The sequence below is a fragment of the Ictalurus punctatus genome, chromosome 20, assembly GCF_001660625.3.
Source record: "Ictalurus punctatus breed USDA103 chromosome 20, Coco_2.0, whole genome shotgun sequence".
Taxonomy (NCBI): domain Eukaryota; kingdom Metazoa; phylum Chordata; class Actinopteri; order Siluriformes; family Ictaluridae; genus Ictalurus; species Ictalurus punctatus.
In genome coordinates, this window is record NC_030435.2 from 23,427,065 (window position 1) to 23,444,934 (window position 17,870).

Genomic DNA, 17,870 nt, shown 5'->3' on the forward strand with positions numbered 1-17,870 from the left:
AAAAGTCTGCTGTTACGTAAGCCTCTGTGAATAGCCGTCGAATCGGGTCACGGAGACCGAGAGACGGTTTGAGGTTCACGGTGGAGAAGCAGCTCGGGGAGGAGAAATCTGAGAATGAAACTCAGCGTTCGAGGCCTTTTTGTTGTAAACATCGCTAACAGCTAGCTAACAAAGCAAAGCAGGCTGGAGATAAAACAGTAAAACGGTTCCCTGGAGAAGTCAGCGTGGTCACGACGAGGGCTTCCGTCGTCATCTCATCAATCATTCAAACCTTTCCTGTTGGTATTCTGACTCACTTGTTCATTCGGGTCGTCGTTAAAAGGGGTTTTGGTGACATGTAGCCCAGTGCAAACATTAGCCTTTCTCTTTTTCAATCCATCCACATCTAAAATCCTGCCCTGAAGTTTGGAGAGTGGGTTATAAATTCCATGATTTCCCTGATATCCACACGCCCTAGCTACAGAACGTCTATCAAACCATCCACTGGACAACAAATCTGACATTTCTGGACAGAAATGCTTCTGTATAAATTATAAAACGTTGTGTTGCTTATTTGATGTACCAAAGTTCTGTTTACTGTTTTTTTTTTTATTTTTTTTTTTTAAAGTATAACCATGATTTCATCTCATCCTGTCAGATCTCATTCATTTAAATCTCATTCATCTTCGCTTTGGATAAAAGCGTCTGCTAAGTGAATAGATGTAAATGTAATGTAAATATGTATAGAGACATTACGAAGGAAAATAAAGCTGGGCAGGAACTCACAGAGATCGTCGATGATTCTGCTTAGTCTGCATAGCTAATCTGAGACGCGAACAAAGATAGTACAAAAGCACGAGCACTTAACATGTCAAGCATGTCATTTAATTGAGATTAACTAGGCAGTTTTAGAAGATCTCACTGGAACTAAAAATTTTTTTTTTTAAATTTCAGGACAGGCCACGCCCACGACAGACAAATTAATCAAACTTGTCAGTTGCTAGTGTGAACATATAGTAAAAGGGATCATTACAACACGATACGCTCTGAGTGGTGTTCGTTTATGGCATTTTATAGCATCGGTCTGTGATTTAGTGTCTTGTTTTACTGCTGCCATAAAGACATCTGGAAATTCCTCTAACTTCCCTCTGCCATAAACATGTGAATTCATTCTATTCCGATACGTGTCGACTTCAATGTCGGATTTTGTTTAAGTGGGTAAGCATAATGTCTCACCTCGTGTTGTGAGTGGAAAACAATAAATCAGCTGCGATTAGTCCTCGACTCTAGCAGGAACTCTGCCAGGGACTTCATTATCTGATGAACTTGATGCGGCAGACTTGAAGCGACGTTCAGGAGCAGCATACGTGTCTGTTGTCTGAACACTGGTCACGGAGATCACTAATTGCCCCGTCCTTAACACACCAGTTCCTTTCAGTTCCGCCGAAGACGCAGGCTTTTTAATTGGACGATCTTTAATATCGAGGAAGCATCACTTCATGTGGAACTCGGCTGGATCCCATTAAAGTACAAAATATCGCTGTAATGCACTGGAAGGGAGCGCATGATGCACTTAGGTTGAAATGACTCTAAAGCCGGGTAAAAGCATCGCTCGCTTCGGGGTTTTTTTTTTTTTGACCGCCGTGGCTTTAATGGAGTTAATCAAGCAGTCCTTGTTTCCATTTCAGTCTGATTATCCAGACATATATCACTCACAAACCAGGCTTATCAACTCCCTGACGTATCTATGATCCAATTATCATTGCAATTATAACGATATGCAACGTTTTTATTTGAAATCGCGGAAACGTGACACATAAAACTTCCGACAGATCTCATAAAAGATAGTTTATACCCAAACAAACCGATCGACCGAATCGTATTTCCTCCTCGTCGCCAAAAGCAGACGCCATTATAATAATTGAAGCTGAAAGATTTTGAGATGATGTAAGTCACTAAATGACAGCACACACCCACACACACTCACTCATGCCTTTACATCACCCAAGTGAAAAGTCCCATGTGTCTTTGTGACCTCAGTGACATTGCTGTTGCCAGTTCTCTCGCTAATTAGAGACCTTCCCCCTGGAGAGTTCCACTCTCAACATCAATTCGGAGAAAAATCAAACACTTTTTTTTTTTTTACAGCATTCTGGCAGACGCCCTTATCCAGAGCGGCTTAGATTTATCTCGTTTAAATAACTGAGCAGTTGAAGGTTAAGGACCTCGCCCAAGGGCCAACAGTGGTAGCTTGGTAATGCTGGTAATGCTTGAACTCCTGACCTCCTGATCAGTAACCCAGAGCCTTTAACCTCTGAGCCTACACTGCTCATCTTTCCCGCCTCCTCCAGATTTCCGGATCACCCAAGACAATTGCTAACAACTTTTTATCGATCTTTTAGTGAAGTTGTGTATGAATGTTTTCCCCAAACTGAACAACAAAAAAATAAATCCCTACTGTATTTACAAAACTAGTCGATTTTTTTTGTACACGAGTCCGTTTGTACGTTTGTTTACATTTAGCCCCGCCCACAAGACTCCAACATAAAAGGGAAAGTTCACAGACAGTTGAAAATAACAAAATGGCAACTAAACGGACGTTCAACAACACATATCTGTGACACTTTATACCTTACTCCTTCGTTCCGGCGTTCAGGAGCCGTGTGATGAGCGTTTGCGATAATCTTCCACGCCACGCCACAACACATCACAACACACCACCCGCTGTAGCCATCAGCCTCCACAACAACGCAATCTCAGCCAAACCCCATCTGCCTGACACACACGAGAGAACTCGGGATCGCCTTCTGCGCAACATCTTATAGCATCCGTGTGAAAACGTCTCCGCTGAGGCCCGTTTCTGAAAACCAAACTGCAATAACGATAGCGCGAAAGGCGTCAAGGCTGAGATTTAAACCTGCAGCCAGTTTTTCCCTTCTCCTTCCTCTCTCATCACAACTTTAGAGCGTCTCTCTTCACCCGGGCTTGAGGGAACGTTAACGTGTCCGGATCCCGAGTGTGTAGGAGGTGGACTGTAGTTTAGCTTCATTATTATTTTTATTTATTGCTGTGTGAGCACTGAAGCTCCATGATACAGTCCAGTCTCAGTTTTTCCTTCAGTTTTACTCAAAAAAAAAATCCAATACAATGGATCAAGTAGCGTCAGAGCAGCTCTTTCAGTCAGTTTCACGCTTTCTTCCTCGGAGCAGATCAATAATAAATGAGTTTCGGCTTTTTAACAATTCAGAGAGCTTCAGGGATCACTTATATATACACTATATATATATATATATCTGTGTGTGTGTGTTTGTGTGTGTGTGTGTGTGTTCAGAGAGGCACGGTCTGCATTCTAATAACGTCTGATATCAGACACTCATTTTACAGTCTTAGTATTTGTCTATTTTATTTGATTAAGTGCTTCAACGAGCCGTGATACTCGCTCTATCATTCTACATTTCTTCTGTTCCCAGTATGGACGTATTTATATACAGACATATTTTTAAAAAAACATGATCAGATTTTCATATTAACACTGCGAAGAAATTCTATCATTTCTACAATAAAAATATTGTGTTACTGTAACTGAAACTGGAGACTCCTTCCATGAAGGCTAAACAAACGTCAACCGCTAAACAAAAGTCCCTGTGAATGGGCTGCTACTACAGAAACGGTGAATGCATTGGAAAGACCGTTAAAACGATCTGTCATAACAACAACGTTAGCTAGCTAGCTTGCTGCTAACTCGAACAAACAAACAAACAAACAACAAACGTTCATGGAGGCGTCCGTGTTGTTGTTTTTGTCGTCTCTTTTTTTTTTTTTTGGAGGATGAAAATGACACTAACTCCGAGCACTTAGCACTCCTGAGTTATTTAGCTAGGCAATGCTACGTAATACGAGTACCGAAACTCACTCAATATTATCGTGTAATGTTTCGATTTAGCATGTTTGGGGTTTTTTTTTTTTTTTTTAATAGTGTAAATAGCTCTTTTAATGTGCAATTTTGAGATTGATTTAATAAACACATCAAAATTTATCGACTGTTCACGGTATATCTGGCAATAAGACTGAAAATAGCAGTTTAACTGAACAGTAATTTACTGTTATGAATATGAAACCCTGTAAATATATATATATATATATATATATATATAAAATACAGCACACCGAGTCATTCCTGTACGTTACAGAAAACATTACAGTACAAATGCTGTGAATATTTATTTATTTATATTGATTTGAGATATCGAATAGTTCCTGCTTTACATTGTATAAACAGAGGTAAAAGCCTATTTATAATAAATCTGAATAAGGAAGTCACTCCAGTTTTAATTTATTTATTCATTTTCATAGTAAGTTCATAGTTTCATTCATTTATTCATTTACATGGGATTCATATTCATAAAAAAAGTCATTCCAAACTCAAATCTGCGAAAAAAAAAAAAAAACAACGTAATAAAATAGGCAATAAGAGGATTCTGAAAGCCTTAAAAGCCCCTATTAGTCAAAAATCGAATTAAAACTCTCAGGTTGCGCATCGCTGCGAGAGGGGACAAAATTACACCACGCAGGAAATTATTACTATTAAATACTTTCTGAGACATCCATTAGAATATGATTATGCTTTTGATCAGCCCTGGGACTTTTTTTTTTTTTTCCTGTGGAAATAAGGGGAGGAGGAATGAGGAGAAAACAAAAGAGGGAAGGAGAGAAGGAGAACATGAGGTCAGACATGAGGAAATAGGAGAAGCGAATCGAAACAGAGAGAGACAGAGATACAGACACAGAGATCACTAATCTTCATCTGCGAGCATGACTGTACACCGAAAGGGCGAGAGAGAGAGGGAAAAGAGAGAGAGAGAGAGAGAGAGAGAGAGAGAGAGAGAGTGTTAAAGCCTGCAGGGAGATACACGAGTCTGGCAATTTGGTCTGACTGTTTTGCAGGATCATTAGATCTCTAAAAGCTTTATTGCGCTGCAGAGGTGATGTAATGAGCTCATCTCTCACTCCACTCAGATCCACTCCGACGTCACGTCTCTCACGCAAGTCTGTTTTCGACGTTATATCTGACGTCACGGCTCCGCAAGTCCCATTTTCCCAGTCGGGGGATATTTTACAGCTTATGGGCTGAGAGATCCTCCAACCTAGTCGGGAGCGTGAAGACACGACAGCAACGACGGCTTCAACGAATAACACGCAATGAAAAATGTTTCCGCAACTATAGAGAGACGTAAACCGTTAATACGTCAGGAAATGGAGTCGAGGTTGATGATTTCCCTATAACGGCACGTCCCGGAGTGTTTCATTCCCCTCATGACGCAGCAGTTTGCGAAAAACAATTCTCGTTTTTTTATTTATTTGATCCGCGGCCATTAAATAAAGGATCGCTTACGTTACATCAGCTGTAAACAGCCGTTCCCTCGCCAGCCTCATGGGGGTTTTTTCTCTCTCTTTAAATAGCTACAGCTCAACCTCTGACTGCTGACACTGGAGACTCCTTCCAGAAATATGAACCAAATAAAGAAAACAACAGATCAGCATAACTCGTTCGCACGGAGCGTCCGCCGTACACGTGCCCCTGTTGCTATAGCGACGGTAGCGTATTAGAAGGAGCGCGTTAATATAAACATGCGATTTGCAGCTGCACTGCTGTGCCAGCTGCTGTTTGAGACAGCCGTACAACAGCTCATGCATTTATTTTTTAATAAAATTGTACTTTGCAGTACAGATTCAGCTGCTAACTCAACACGGTAATGTTCCCTTGATAGCCGGGAGATGTACCACAAAAATATTCTTTCCTAAATCCTAGCGTAAGGTCTGACAAGTGCCAGACGGGCTCCATATTCCAGGTAATCCTATCCTCATTTAAAAATGAGCGAATCTTTAATCTAGTCAGTAATCCGTTGTTGTGTCTGTTGCCTAGCAAGCGCTGACGCACGCGGACCGGGACGCAACCGGGAGGAAAATTTTAATGACGTCCACGCTTCAGAAATGTGGCGTATAATTTAATATAACACAATGCTGGAGGGGGGGGGGGGTCATCAATTACTCATGATAATCTCCGCTATTTTATAGTCCTGTTCCTCCATAAACTCTTCTGACTCCTCTCGGATCGTTCAAGCTCATCCTCCACAAAACAGGACATTTCGCACTCTCCTGGGGGTTTTTTTTTCTTTTCTCCGAACTCCGCTGTCGTTCCTCTCGCATTTCATAATTTTCGCTTTTTAAAGTAAAAAAATTAATAAAAAAAAATCAGCCTCAGATTTGACGAGTCATCCCGTCTTTAGCGCGCAAGGCGAAAGTCGAGATCGCACCGTTAATAAATCGTTTATCTTACTTATTAGTTATTGCAAATGACAGATCTGAGATATCGATTCCCCCATTATATTAACGCGCTCCTTCTAATACGCTATCATCGCTATAGCAACAGGCACGCGTACGGCGGACGCGTTAAAACCCCGTGCGGTCGTCCGATGATCCGTTGTTCTCTTTAAGGAGACGTTTATTTGGTTCATATTTCTGGAAGGAGTCTCCAGTGCCAGCAGTCAGAGGTTGAGCTGTGGCTTTTGAGCGTTTTTCCGTACATTACAGCCTATTTTTACGCAAACAGACGTACGCAAAATGAGCGTTCTATTCTAGGGAAAAGAGGTGATGTGCGGTAGTTCATAAGAAAGTGTTCACATTTGAGCTAAAACAGACAAGCAGCCACTTTACAGGGCTCGCTAAAAGTTTGTGCTCACAAACTCGTTTTTCCACGATAAGGTGGATTTCTGCACGGATCTGGCCTCTGGTTAATATCTATGCAAGAATATGAGAACTGTGAAAGGCTGACTGTACGGTGAAAACACACACACACACACACACACACACACACAGAGTGGGCCTGCAGTGCGCTCACGTGCGTGGGTGAACGCAAGATGACGTCAGCAAAAGGTTATAGTGTGGAGTCGATACACAAACAAGTGCGCAAGTGTGAGACGCCTAGAGGGTCAATCACCACTTCCTTGTGTGTATATATCTCTGTGTGTGTGTGTGTGTGTGTGTGTGTAAGGGGGAATCGACTAACACAGACAGAGAGTGTGAGGATATCAGGCTGTCTTGCGAGATATGACGGATTCTTTCATTATTTTAAATTCAATTTCCACTTCATGACTGCCGTCGTGTCGACCTGTGGAGCGGCTGCTCTTTAATGAAACACAGCGTCCCTGTGGCACGATCTCTTGGGTTTTAGGAATTACCCATCCCCTCCGGGCTCAAATGCTCCAACACGGATTGCAGGATGGATGTGAGCGTGTAATATTTATCTCCGACAGAGGAGCGATATCGCCCACCCCGTTAACTCTACACGCTTCGCCGCCTTCGCGCGTGGATCTCATTTCTCGGCCCGCTGCATAACCTGACGTATAAGTGAATTCTCTCCGTACGTTTTTATTTTATTTCATTGATTTGGATATTAGGCTCTTTCAGGTCGCAAAAACATAATCGTGTAATAATGTCTGAGTAATAATAATAAAGTTTATCGTCTCGGGAGGACCGTTCTCAGCACCTGGGTTAAATTACAACACGTGCAATGAAATAACACCAAGCAATAAAAGGAGGGAATACTGGAGGTGTGTCTCAATTCTTCTGGAGACGTCGCGATACATTTAATGCGCGTTGGGTTTAAAGCTGTTCAGGAACAACCTGATGATCAGGAACACTACGCACTTCAACAAAACAAAACAAAAAAAAAACGGTCCAATCTAGCATTAATCTAAAAGGTTCTTTGATTTACAAGGGTAGAACCCTGCAACAGAAGGTTTTCCAACTACTTTTGTTCTTTTGTAGAAACCTAGAAGTCTAAAGAACCCTTGGAGAACTCTCAGAAAAACATCGGTTCATTAAAGGGTCCAATTGATAATTAACGGTTCTCGTCTTCCAAAAAATAAGGGAAAAGTAAAGAAAAAGGGATTCTACTTGAGACCCTTCGTGATAGGTGGTGTACACTGGTGTCGGGTTCTCCTAGAAGAACAATCAAACGACCTTTAAGGATGATATTGCTAGAGTATTGATATTGCTGCTTGGGGAAAACGTTTTCATTTACGTTTACAGCATTGGGCTGATTATTTTACAGAATATGGTGTAAATCTGGTGAGGGGTTTTTTTTTGGTTTGTTTTCAAGTGTCCGTTATGATTTTTCATTGACGTGCCTGTGTGTTTAAAAACAGCGAAAGTCTCAGCTGTTTAGACCGCCGGGAGGAAAGTCATTCATTCCACCACCTGGGTGCCAGAATAGACGCTCTAGCTGCTTGTCTTCCTCGTGTCTTGAAGGGTTTGACGTCACTCCGAGCTTGGTTGCTCAAGGAGCAAGATTCGAAACGTCCAAAAGAGATATGAAGCGAAACCACAGCTTCTTAGGATCAGTTTCACAACGTCATCTTTTCTCCTCAGGTCTGGTTTTTACCAGCAGATACTGGATATGTTCTGATCACAGAAAGGTCGACAAGTTAATATCGATCACTTGCTGCTGAAAGCCTTTCATCAGCTGTTTATCAGTTTATCAGCTGTTTTAAAGTCTGGAAGTCTGCAACCCTGCTGGAATAAAGGGTTCTGTTCTTAGGAGCTTTCATCAGATCAGAGATCAGCGTTTGACTCAATCAGTCTTTTCCTTCATGTATGTGATTCCCTTGTTCAGTGAGTCTTGTCTGGAATAACGATATAATGTTATCGATGATAAATGTAGCCTGAGGAAATATAATCTCAAAATAAACATTTAAACAAGGTTGCTCTTGAAAATGCTGGCCATGTCTGTGTTCTAGGTGTGAAAACATTTCTTTCTAAACATGGGTGTACTATAATATTATAATTTAACACAAAATAACCCTAGCTACGGGGCCAAGCATCGAAGGTGCATACACACTATTGTTATTCTACTTTTCTTATTTTTCTTCTTCTTTTTATGGCAAGGCCATCGATGGCAGCCCCTAGAACCGTCTGTTAAAAACTTGTGAAATTTGGCACACTGACTGAGGAGGGTCTAAGGAACATTCTGACCAAAATTGGATCAAGCGCTGCCAACGCTGTAGCGCCACCATCGGGTCAAATTTGGGCAATTTCTGCCTAATTACATTTTCCGCCATCTTGGATTGATTTTTTTTCAAAAACGCTACTCCTACACATTTTGTCCAATCATTACCAAATTTGGCAGATGGCATCTTCAGAGTACGCTTCACAAAAAATCTCAAAAGAATTTGGAATACTCCAAATGGTTTGTCCGTATTGGGCCAACGAATCTGACAGTGAAGCCACCACACTGGAAGTGAGGCTGAATGTCAGCAATGGCTTTGTGCAATGGCACGAAACATGGTAGGCATCATCAGGACCATGACCGGAGGCTATGCAACAAATTTCATGCCAGCGCCAGCTATTGGTCAAAAGTAACAATAACAACAATACGAACAACTGTAGCACATCTATGAATGTGAATACGGGGGATGCTTTTAATTGTATTAATACCTCTACTTCTATCTAATTGGTCTGTACACTTTTTCGACCAAAAGCTTTAGGATCTTAAAGGATGCAATCTAATTAGTTCTGACAAAGCCTGAGCAAGATATTGCCATTGCAATGAGTCAGAAAGATTCACAGCATTTCTTCTTCAAAGGTTATTAGTTTGTAGTAGTCCATGGTGAGTAAATAAGATACTCTCAGCTAAAAAGATGTGAAAAAAGACTACTGCGAGACTACTCTCGTGTACTCCCACGAGCTGAACTCCCATGAACCGAAGCTGATACACATATACTATTGTAATCCATCTAGAACAGCGCACATCAGCAGTAATGACAACAGTTTATGTAATTGCACACTTGAAATTAGACGGTAGGACTGAATTTCGCTTTTTATATGCAGAGCTCCAAGGTTTAACCTCCTCGGTGCCGAATCGGTCTTTTAAGATGGTATAACATCCGGCTTGCCGCTAAATACAGCTCCGTTTTAGCGACAGGTCCTACCTCCCTGTCAGATTTCTCTCATTTTTTAACTGTTTTGAACTGGAACATGGGATTTTAATTGTCTCACAGATGATTGACACAGAACCCTGAAGAAGGATAAGCGGTATAGAAGATGGATGGATGGACGGATGGACGGATGTATGATTGACACAGATTATTATTATTATTATTATTATTATTACTACTGCAGTGAAGATGTGCAGAAATCTCTATTTAGAAACACAGCACTCAGATCATTTCATTTTGTATTAAGTAGGTTCTGTTGAAGAAGTTAGCTGCGTGCTGTATCTGCGACACAGCAACAGATGGTATGCACGTTTTTGGAATACTTGGCTATTTATACTGTGAGGTCAAAGGTCACAGTGTTTTCAACTCCCTTTCAAACTTGTACATGGCAGCCGGATACTGGATATAATACAGCATGTTAGCCGGAGTATTGAGATCCGGACGTCTAAAACATTCAGGTCAATTTGACATGCGATAATGGCTCGACACGTGGATGGGCCAGAGAAATATATATATATATATATATATAGCGCATCACTGATCGTTATCATATCCAAAGTTGACATTAGAAGTTGAATTAAATATTTGGCTGTGTGCCGGTGTAGAAAAATAATCAACCATGGGATGGTGTGATGAAGTGATTATTGTTATATATATAATATTGAATATATATATAATGTAAATAAATGTAAATGTAATAGAAGGGCTTGGAGAGCTTTATATTTATATTATAATATTCTGGTGAGAGTCTAAAAGGTAAACAAAATGGTGTCAATTTAGGAAATCCTGTAAAAGTTTCAGACTGTGTTGAAATATCATCCACAATTTAAACAAACGTGGCTGGTCTAATGCCGCAATAATCATTTAAAAGAATTTATTAGACTATCGCCCGAATGCATGTAAAAAATATCTTCTAAGCCTAATGTAAGGATTAAAAAAAAAAAATGGGATTAGGATTAAACCTGTAAACCAGTTTCTGCTCATTTAAAAGAATCAATTGAATCCATTGACGTTCTTTAAAGGTCAATTTGGCGAGCTACAAAGTATTGGACCTTAAAAAATCTGAAATCTTAACCTTCTTTATCTGCTTTCAGATAACGAGTGAGTGCTTGTCCCTGTACAGTACCAAACATTGAGTACGCTCAGATGTGCACAAACATCTTAACCTCACGATAACGCAGGAGTTTGTATCTCTACCGTCGTTATTTCTGCATGGAGGAGGATCCCTGTACGGGTCTGTTTAATGAAATGTTACCAATAGAGCCGGATTCCTGATTAATTACTTGTCGTGATGTCTCCTGATTTAACGCCGTGTGGGTTTTAACTGCTAATTTGTTCTTAATCACCTTTAAACTGCTCCGATACAGACATTAGGACTCTTAGTTGTGCAACAAAATACACACTTAGTTCTCTTAGGAAGAGTAATAATATGAATAGAGAAATCTCCAGCACTCAGGTCAAGTAACATGCAGCTAACAGTGAAATATGAATGAAAATTTTGCATGCTTTAAAACAAAACAAAACAAAACAAAACTTGTCAATCAAGTTTGCTATAAAATCATCTCAGACTGTCTCAGACAGATTTTCTGGTGCGGTTTCTGTCTCTGAACAAGACACGGTCATCTACAAAAGGCCGATTTTTAAAAAAAAATGCCCCAAATGACTTTTTTCCCTCCACTCCACACTGGAGCCTATCCCAGGGAGCATCGGGGTACACCCTGGACGGGGTGCTAATCCATCACAGAGCACTTTGGACATGTCAATCAGCCTACCGTGCATGTCTTTGGACTGGGGGAGGAAACCGGAGTACCCGGAGGAAACCCCCGCAGCACGGGGAGAACACGTATACTCCGCACACACAGGGCCACGGTGGGAATCGAACCCCCGACCCTGGAGGTGTGAGATGAACGTGCTAACCACTAATCCACCCCATAAATCACGTCGATCGTTTTTAAATGTTATTCAAAGAATTAGGAAATATTTTCATTTAGATTATTAAAAAAAATGAAAATTACATTTTATTCTTTCTTTTTTTTTTAAAGTTAGTGTACCAGTTCTTAAAGCAAAGTGGTGTAAAAGGAGTAAAAAACAGTTTTACTCCTTTTTCTGTGTTTTTAAAGGTTTTTTTTTAAATTATTATTGTACTGTATTTTAATACACTATTGTAAAACTTCAGGTTATAAAACGGTGCCCAAATAAATGAATAAACATCTCTTAAGTGCATGTGGATGAGGGAAAAACCCACCTGCAGTCGGTGACGTGTGAGTGAAGCTCCATGATGTGATGACATCAGAGATGTAGTGGTGTAGTGGTGTGGAGGTGGAGATGCAGACCGTGATGGAGTTTATATCCACGCAGCTCGGCACTGTACAGTGTGACGGGAATGTGAACCCTGGACACGGTCATGCGCTCTGCTCGGATCACTTCTGCAGCTTTTTGGAGAACAATCTCAGCTTAAACATGACCGACTCGGTGCTGAGCGCGCACGCGAACGCGTCGGCGGTGTTCCTGAGCACTCCGACGGCTCCCCCGACGCCTACGACGACGCCGCGCGTCTTGCGCCTGGACTCTCGTTCGCTGGTCATCTCGGCCACGATGTTCGCTGTAGGTGTGCTCGGGAACCTGGTGGCCGTGGCCGTGCTGTGCGTGTCCAAGAGGGAGCAAAAGGAGACGACGTTTTACACGCTGGTGTGCGGCATGGCGGTGACGGACCTCCTGGGGACGTGCTTCACGAGCCCCGTGGTGATCGCGACGTACGTTGCGGGTCGGTGGCCTGGCGGCGTGCCGCTCTGCCACTTCTTCTCCTTCTCCATGCTGTTCTTCGGCTCGGCCGGGATGTCCATCTTGTGCGCCATGGCCGTGGAGCGCTACCTCGCGATCAGCCACGCGTTCTTCTACTCGCAGCACGTGGACCGTAACGTGGCGCGGCTCGCCTTGCTCGCGGTCTACATGGTGAACGGGGTGCTGTGCGCGATGCCCAGTTTCGGGTTCGGGCGTCACGCCAAGCACGTCCCGGGAACGTGGTGCTTCCTGGACTGGCGCGCGTTGGACGCGCGTGGAGCCGCGTACTCGTTCCTGTACGGCGGCTTCGTGCTGCTGCTGATCGCCGTCACGGTGCTGTGTAACTGCGCCGTGTGCCGCTCGCTGGTCGGCATGAGGAAGAAGACCCGCGTCGTCGCCGCAGCGGCCAGAGCCGAGGCGCACACCGGGCACATGGGATCCAGACGCGCCTTCCGCAAATTGCCCGCAGTCGCCTCGGCGGCCGAGATCCAGATGTTCTGGCTTCTGATTTTCATGACCATCGTGTTCCTGATCTGCTCCATCCCTCTGGTGGTAAGCATCCAAAAACAACAACAACAACAACAACAACAACAACCCATATAACATGGTCTTCTCTTTAAGTGCTCAAAAAGTCTGATAAGAAATGGCTATAAGAGTGTGCTCTCAGAAATAAAGGTACCAAGTGGTACTTTTCCTCGTTGGTGTTGGGGTACCTTTTGTAGGCTATAGATCTTTCACCTGGAAAAGTGATTGTAGTGTAGCTTAAACAGTCATTTAAAAGGTTTTATACTTGGACCAATGATGTACCTTTAAAACATCACTAATTAAAGCTCCATCACCTGCACCTTCCCAGGTTTAAATAAATAAATAAACAAACAAACAAACATAACAAAGCACATTAAAAGTATTAAAGATGATAGTATCACGATGGCACAAAGTGGTACTAGCTCTAAAAGCAGATCTTGGTGCATCCATTTCTGAGTGTACACATGAATCCAGGGGGTAATTAAGGGTTTTACAGCATTTTGTGTCATGTAGAGTTTAATATATATCGGGTTTTTGAATTCTCATCTCCTCTTAAGACCTGATGAGACATTGAAGATGATGATTCATTTCTGAAATGTTTAAATAATCCATTTAAATCCAATATTTATATTATATTTTACCATCAGAAGCATGCTTTAACATTTTGTCAGGACTGACTGAAAACCTTTTTTTTTTTTTTAATTATTATTCATTTGCTCGACATGTTTGCAGCATTAATAAATCAATAACAGGACTTGAATAATAATAATAATAATAAAAATCTCCTCAGGATAGAAGATATGTTAAATAATGCTACATGGAATTATCTTTCATTACATTTTAATCATTTGGACTTGACTTTCCAGTTAAATACACTTAATCATCTGTCTCTCAGGCTCTGCTCAAGTCTAGCCAGCTAGTTTATCTAGCTAGCTTGCTCACTGCCAAGTCACACCAAAAAAAAAAACAACAACAACTGGAAGCTGGCTTGAAAGTTACAGAAGCTGGCTTTGAAAGTTGTAATAAAGCTATGTCAAAATCCTAAAACATTCCTATTAATAGGAAAATTAATCTGAGAGGTTAAAAAAAAAAAATTTTATGAGTCAGTGAATGCTAAACCATCAAGCTAACATCTACAGCTGCTAAATGCTTAATCATGCTAGCTAGGAAAGGACCCTGTAAATATTTGCTCATGCTGGTTGTCATGCCTAGCTACAAGCAAACACATCCAAGTGAGAGAAAGTTGAAATGAATAATATTTTAGCGTAAAGAGTTTTGGTGAATGAGATTGTGATGTAGCGGTGCGATATTTCAAGTCTGAGGAATTGAACTAGCGTGTTGCTAATAAGCTAGGTGGCTAAAGGGATTTCGCTAATGCTTATTCTGGAAAATAAAACCAGTTACTGAAGTTATTTGTTGAATGACCAGGTTTATTGTTCGTTTCTTTTTGACCGTGTGTGTCCTCCACAGGTGCGCATCTTTGTCAATCAGCTCTACGGCCCTGCGTATATCGCCGCAGGCGTACAGCCAGATTACCGCAGCGATCTTCTCGCCATCCGGTTTGCGTCCTTCAACCCGATCCTGGACCCGTGGGTGTACATCCTGTGCAGGAAGAACCTGTTTAGCAAATGCTGCGAGTGGATCAAGCGCACCATGGACCTGAGCAGAGAAAGTCCTGCACGGAGATCCGGCTGGGTGCTCGGGCAGAACTCACCGGCGTCACTCGTTCACAGCAACGCCACCAGTTACGCCTCGCTGCATGCAGCCTCGTGCAGAAACGCCGTAGTGAAACTGAACACCGTAACGGCAAAATCATACGTCGACTTGAGCGTGCGGCAGGCCTGGGACCTGGACACGGCGGTGGACGACTTTCATCCGTTCAGCGTGCGCCAGAGCCCGGTTCTGGGCTCAGAAAGCGAAACGGCATCCGGATGTGAAATGACGACCGTAAAGACGTCCGGTTGCGTCCAGGCGACACCGATGATGTCCTGCTCAAAAGTGCTTGAACATAAAGCCGTGATTGTCACATGTACCTTCAGCACACCGAGTTCCTGTTTGTCAGAGGAGTGCTGAGGAACATCACACACACTGATCCGATTAAGAGTGCAAAGAAATGCACTTTCATTAATGAACTGTAATTTACAGGCACATCTACGGTTATCGCCGGTGTCTCCTCACGCATCACGGCAGGAACTACCATGTTTTTATCTTTCAACGGACAAAACCAAATCTGCACTGGAGAAATGTTTGTTTTTGTTGTTGTTTATTTGTTTTTGTTTTGTTTTTTAAATTCAGCTAATTGTTAAGTTAAGCCCCTCCATCAGAATGAAGACATTTAATTTCTGTCACCAATGGACGCTTTAATGTCATGTCCATTGCTATCGATTGCATTAATATCGGCATCGCTAGTTTAGACAGAACCTATTTTTTGTGCATCCAAAGCTTCAGAAGTCTGGAAGAACATTTTGGATAAGAGCGCGATGTGATGTATGAAGTGCATGGAGACTCGCAAGATGGTGCCGGTACAGCATAACGACACCAGGAAACAACTCTCTATTCAAGTGTGCTGCCATTTTGTTCGAAAAAATAAATCATACGACAGAAACGACATCCATTTCCTGTACGAGGTCGCGACCACAAAACCAAACAAATTCCAGTAAACTCCTTGGAGCAGTCCTTTAACGGCTATAACGACCTGTCTTTAGTTTCCCGTCCAACAAGTGTCTTGGTTTTAATACAGTATTTAAACACATCTTAAAATAAAGTCATGACTATATTATCAGAACTTGAAAGATAAGCCACACCCACAATCGACAGCAAGAGATAAACCTGGAGACACATTTACGACAGAACCAGCTACGTTTATTCGGGACTGGGGTGACAAGAACAGTCCTCTACGTCACTGTGACCCGACTCATTAGTATTTTATAAATTTACGTAAAAATAAATCAATAAATACATCGAAACTGTCCCTTGTCACAGTAGCTAGGAAATGTGGCTTCATATGGAGGTCAAAAAGAGCAATCTAAAAATCCGAAAGTGATTATTGACACGCTCGAGGGTGTGCGACGGAGTGTTTCCGAATGAAATGCAAGATGAAGTACACGATGCATAATCAATTTATTAAAAAGCATTCAGTCTCTCGATTAATTCACATTTTCAGATTCGCACACACAACGCATTTCTCCAAGCACATGGGCACGTTAAGATATTTTAGCGTATAGATCCAACTTTCTAACGGTTCTGAACTTACACAGGAAGTGAACTGTGTGAACGCAGGGTTACTACTTCCTGTTTACGGCCCCTTCCTTCACTTTACGTGTATATGAGAGTCTCATACCGTTCAGAAAATCTCTATCTTTTTAAAACGTTATCTGAGGGACATCTTGTTTGAAATGTCCTGAAATACTTAACCGTGAAGTTTTCTAGAACACTTTGTCAGCATCTGGTGCTGGACTCAGAGACGAAACCTGACAGACACTGTGCTACATGTCTTAATGTTCTTATTCAGTGTCTTCTACTACTACTTCTTATTATTATTACTGTTTTGCCTTTAACATGATCATGTTCGTATCGTGCACAAATTCTTATACATGTGAATTCTGTGAATTGACATACTTTTGATATACAAAAACGATCCATTTATAGAGATCGGACCAATCCTACTGATGGCGGTAGACATGTTTCAGCGTCTGCTCTTTTTTATAATGTGAATGTACAGTATAAAGGTTTATTCATGGACGTGCTGTTATGTTTACAGTATGACGTTGGATTTGCATGACTTTAATGACTTGTAAAACTATGAAAACAATGTGTTATTGACAATAAAAATGGTTGGAATATTCTTTTAAAAAGCATCGATTTGGAATTTCTTTAACCGGCATGTTAATAAATAATAACTGTACTATTCTAGCAGTTAGGATTTTGGCCAGCAGGGGGGGCGCTAACAGCACAGGAATACAACAGCTACATTATGGACATGTAGCTTACCATTTTTTACGTGTACATTTTTACTAACTAAGCTGTTAAGTTTGTATTTTGGGATAAATATAAGACCTGTCTAAGAATGTTACATGTCAGCTTAAAGAAGAGAAATTTTGAAATGGATTCCTGTAGCAACCGAGCTCTAACAGAGGAAGTGTGTTGTAAAATATTCCATTACTGTTCAATCCCCCTCCTCCTCCTCATCGTCATCGCTTAGAGCAAGTAAAATCCCTACAGTCACCTAAGGATGGTTACACAGTGCTCAGTGTGTCAGTTTATTCTGCTTAATCCTAGCTATCTAACACATCATCTTTTTTTTCTTGCATATTTACTGCAAGGACTGTGATCGTAACCTTCATTTATTTATATATATATATTTTTTGAATATTTGTCTTGAACTTCAATAAAGTCTTAGATATAAAAACTACAAATTTATCAGTGAAGCCTGTCGTAGCATATTTCCACCACCAGGTGTCAGTGTTGTGTGGCTTTTAAATTCTTAGCACTTTAAACCATCTTTTTAAAACAAAATAAAAGGATTTTCGAAGGTTAACATCAGTTCATATTTATTTTCTTAACTCTGTACTGGTATGCTGGGATGGCTTT

General features: G+C 41.5%; 1 protein-coding gene across 1 annotated transcript; it reads left to right on the forward strand.

Annotated features, from left to right (window-relative positions):
* Nucleotides 1-12,194: 12,194 nt before the first annotated feature.
* Nucleotides 12,195-17,150, forward strand: ptger4c (prostaglandin E receptor 4 (subtype EP4) c). Its single transcript, XM_017496270.3, has 2 exons — nt 12,195-13,307; nt 14,751-17,150. The coding sequence occupies exons 1-2, from the start codon at nt 12,300-12,302 to the stop codon at nt 15,351-15,353; spliced, it is 1,611 nt and encodes a 536-aa protein (XP_017351759.1). The 5' UTR covers nt 12,195-12,299; the 3' UTR covers nt 15,354-17,150.
* The last annotated feature ends 720 nt before the right edge of the window (nt 17,151-17,870 follow it).

What these genes read in the sequence shown, in the direction of transcription:
- ptger4c (XM_017496270.3), top strand. Translation starts at nt 12,300, where the DNA reads ATGCAGACCGTGATGGAGTTTATATCCACGCAGCTCGGCACTGTACAG. An exon ending in TCTGCTCCATCCCTCTGGTG is followed by an intron (nt 13,308 to 14,750) that starts GTAAGCATCCAA and finishes TGTCCTCCACAG; the next exon opens with GTGCGCATCTTTGTCAATCA.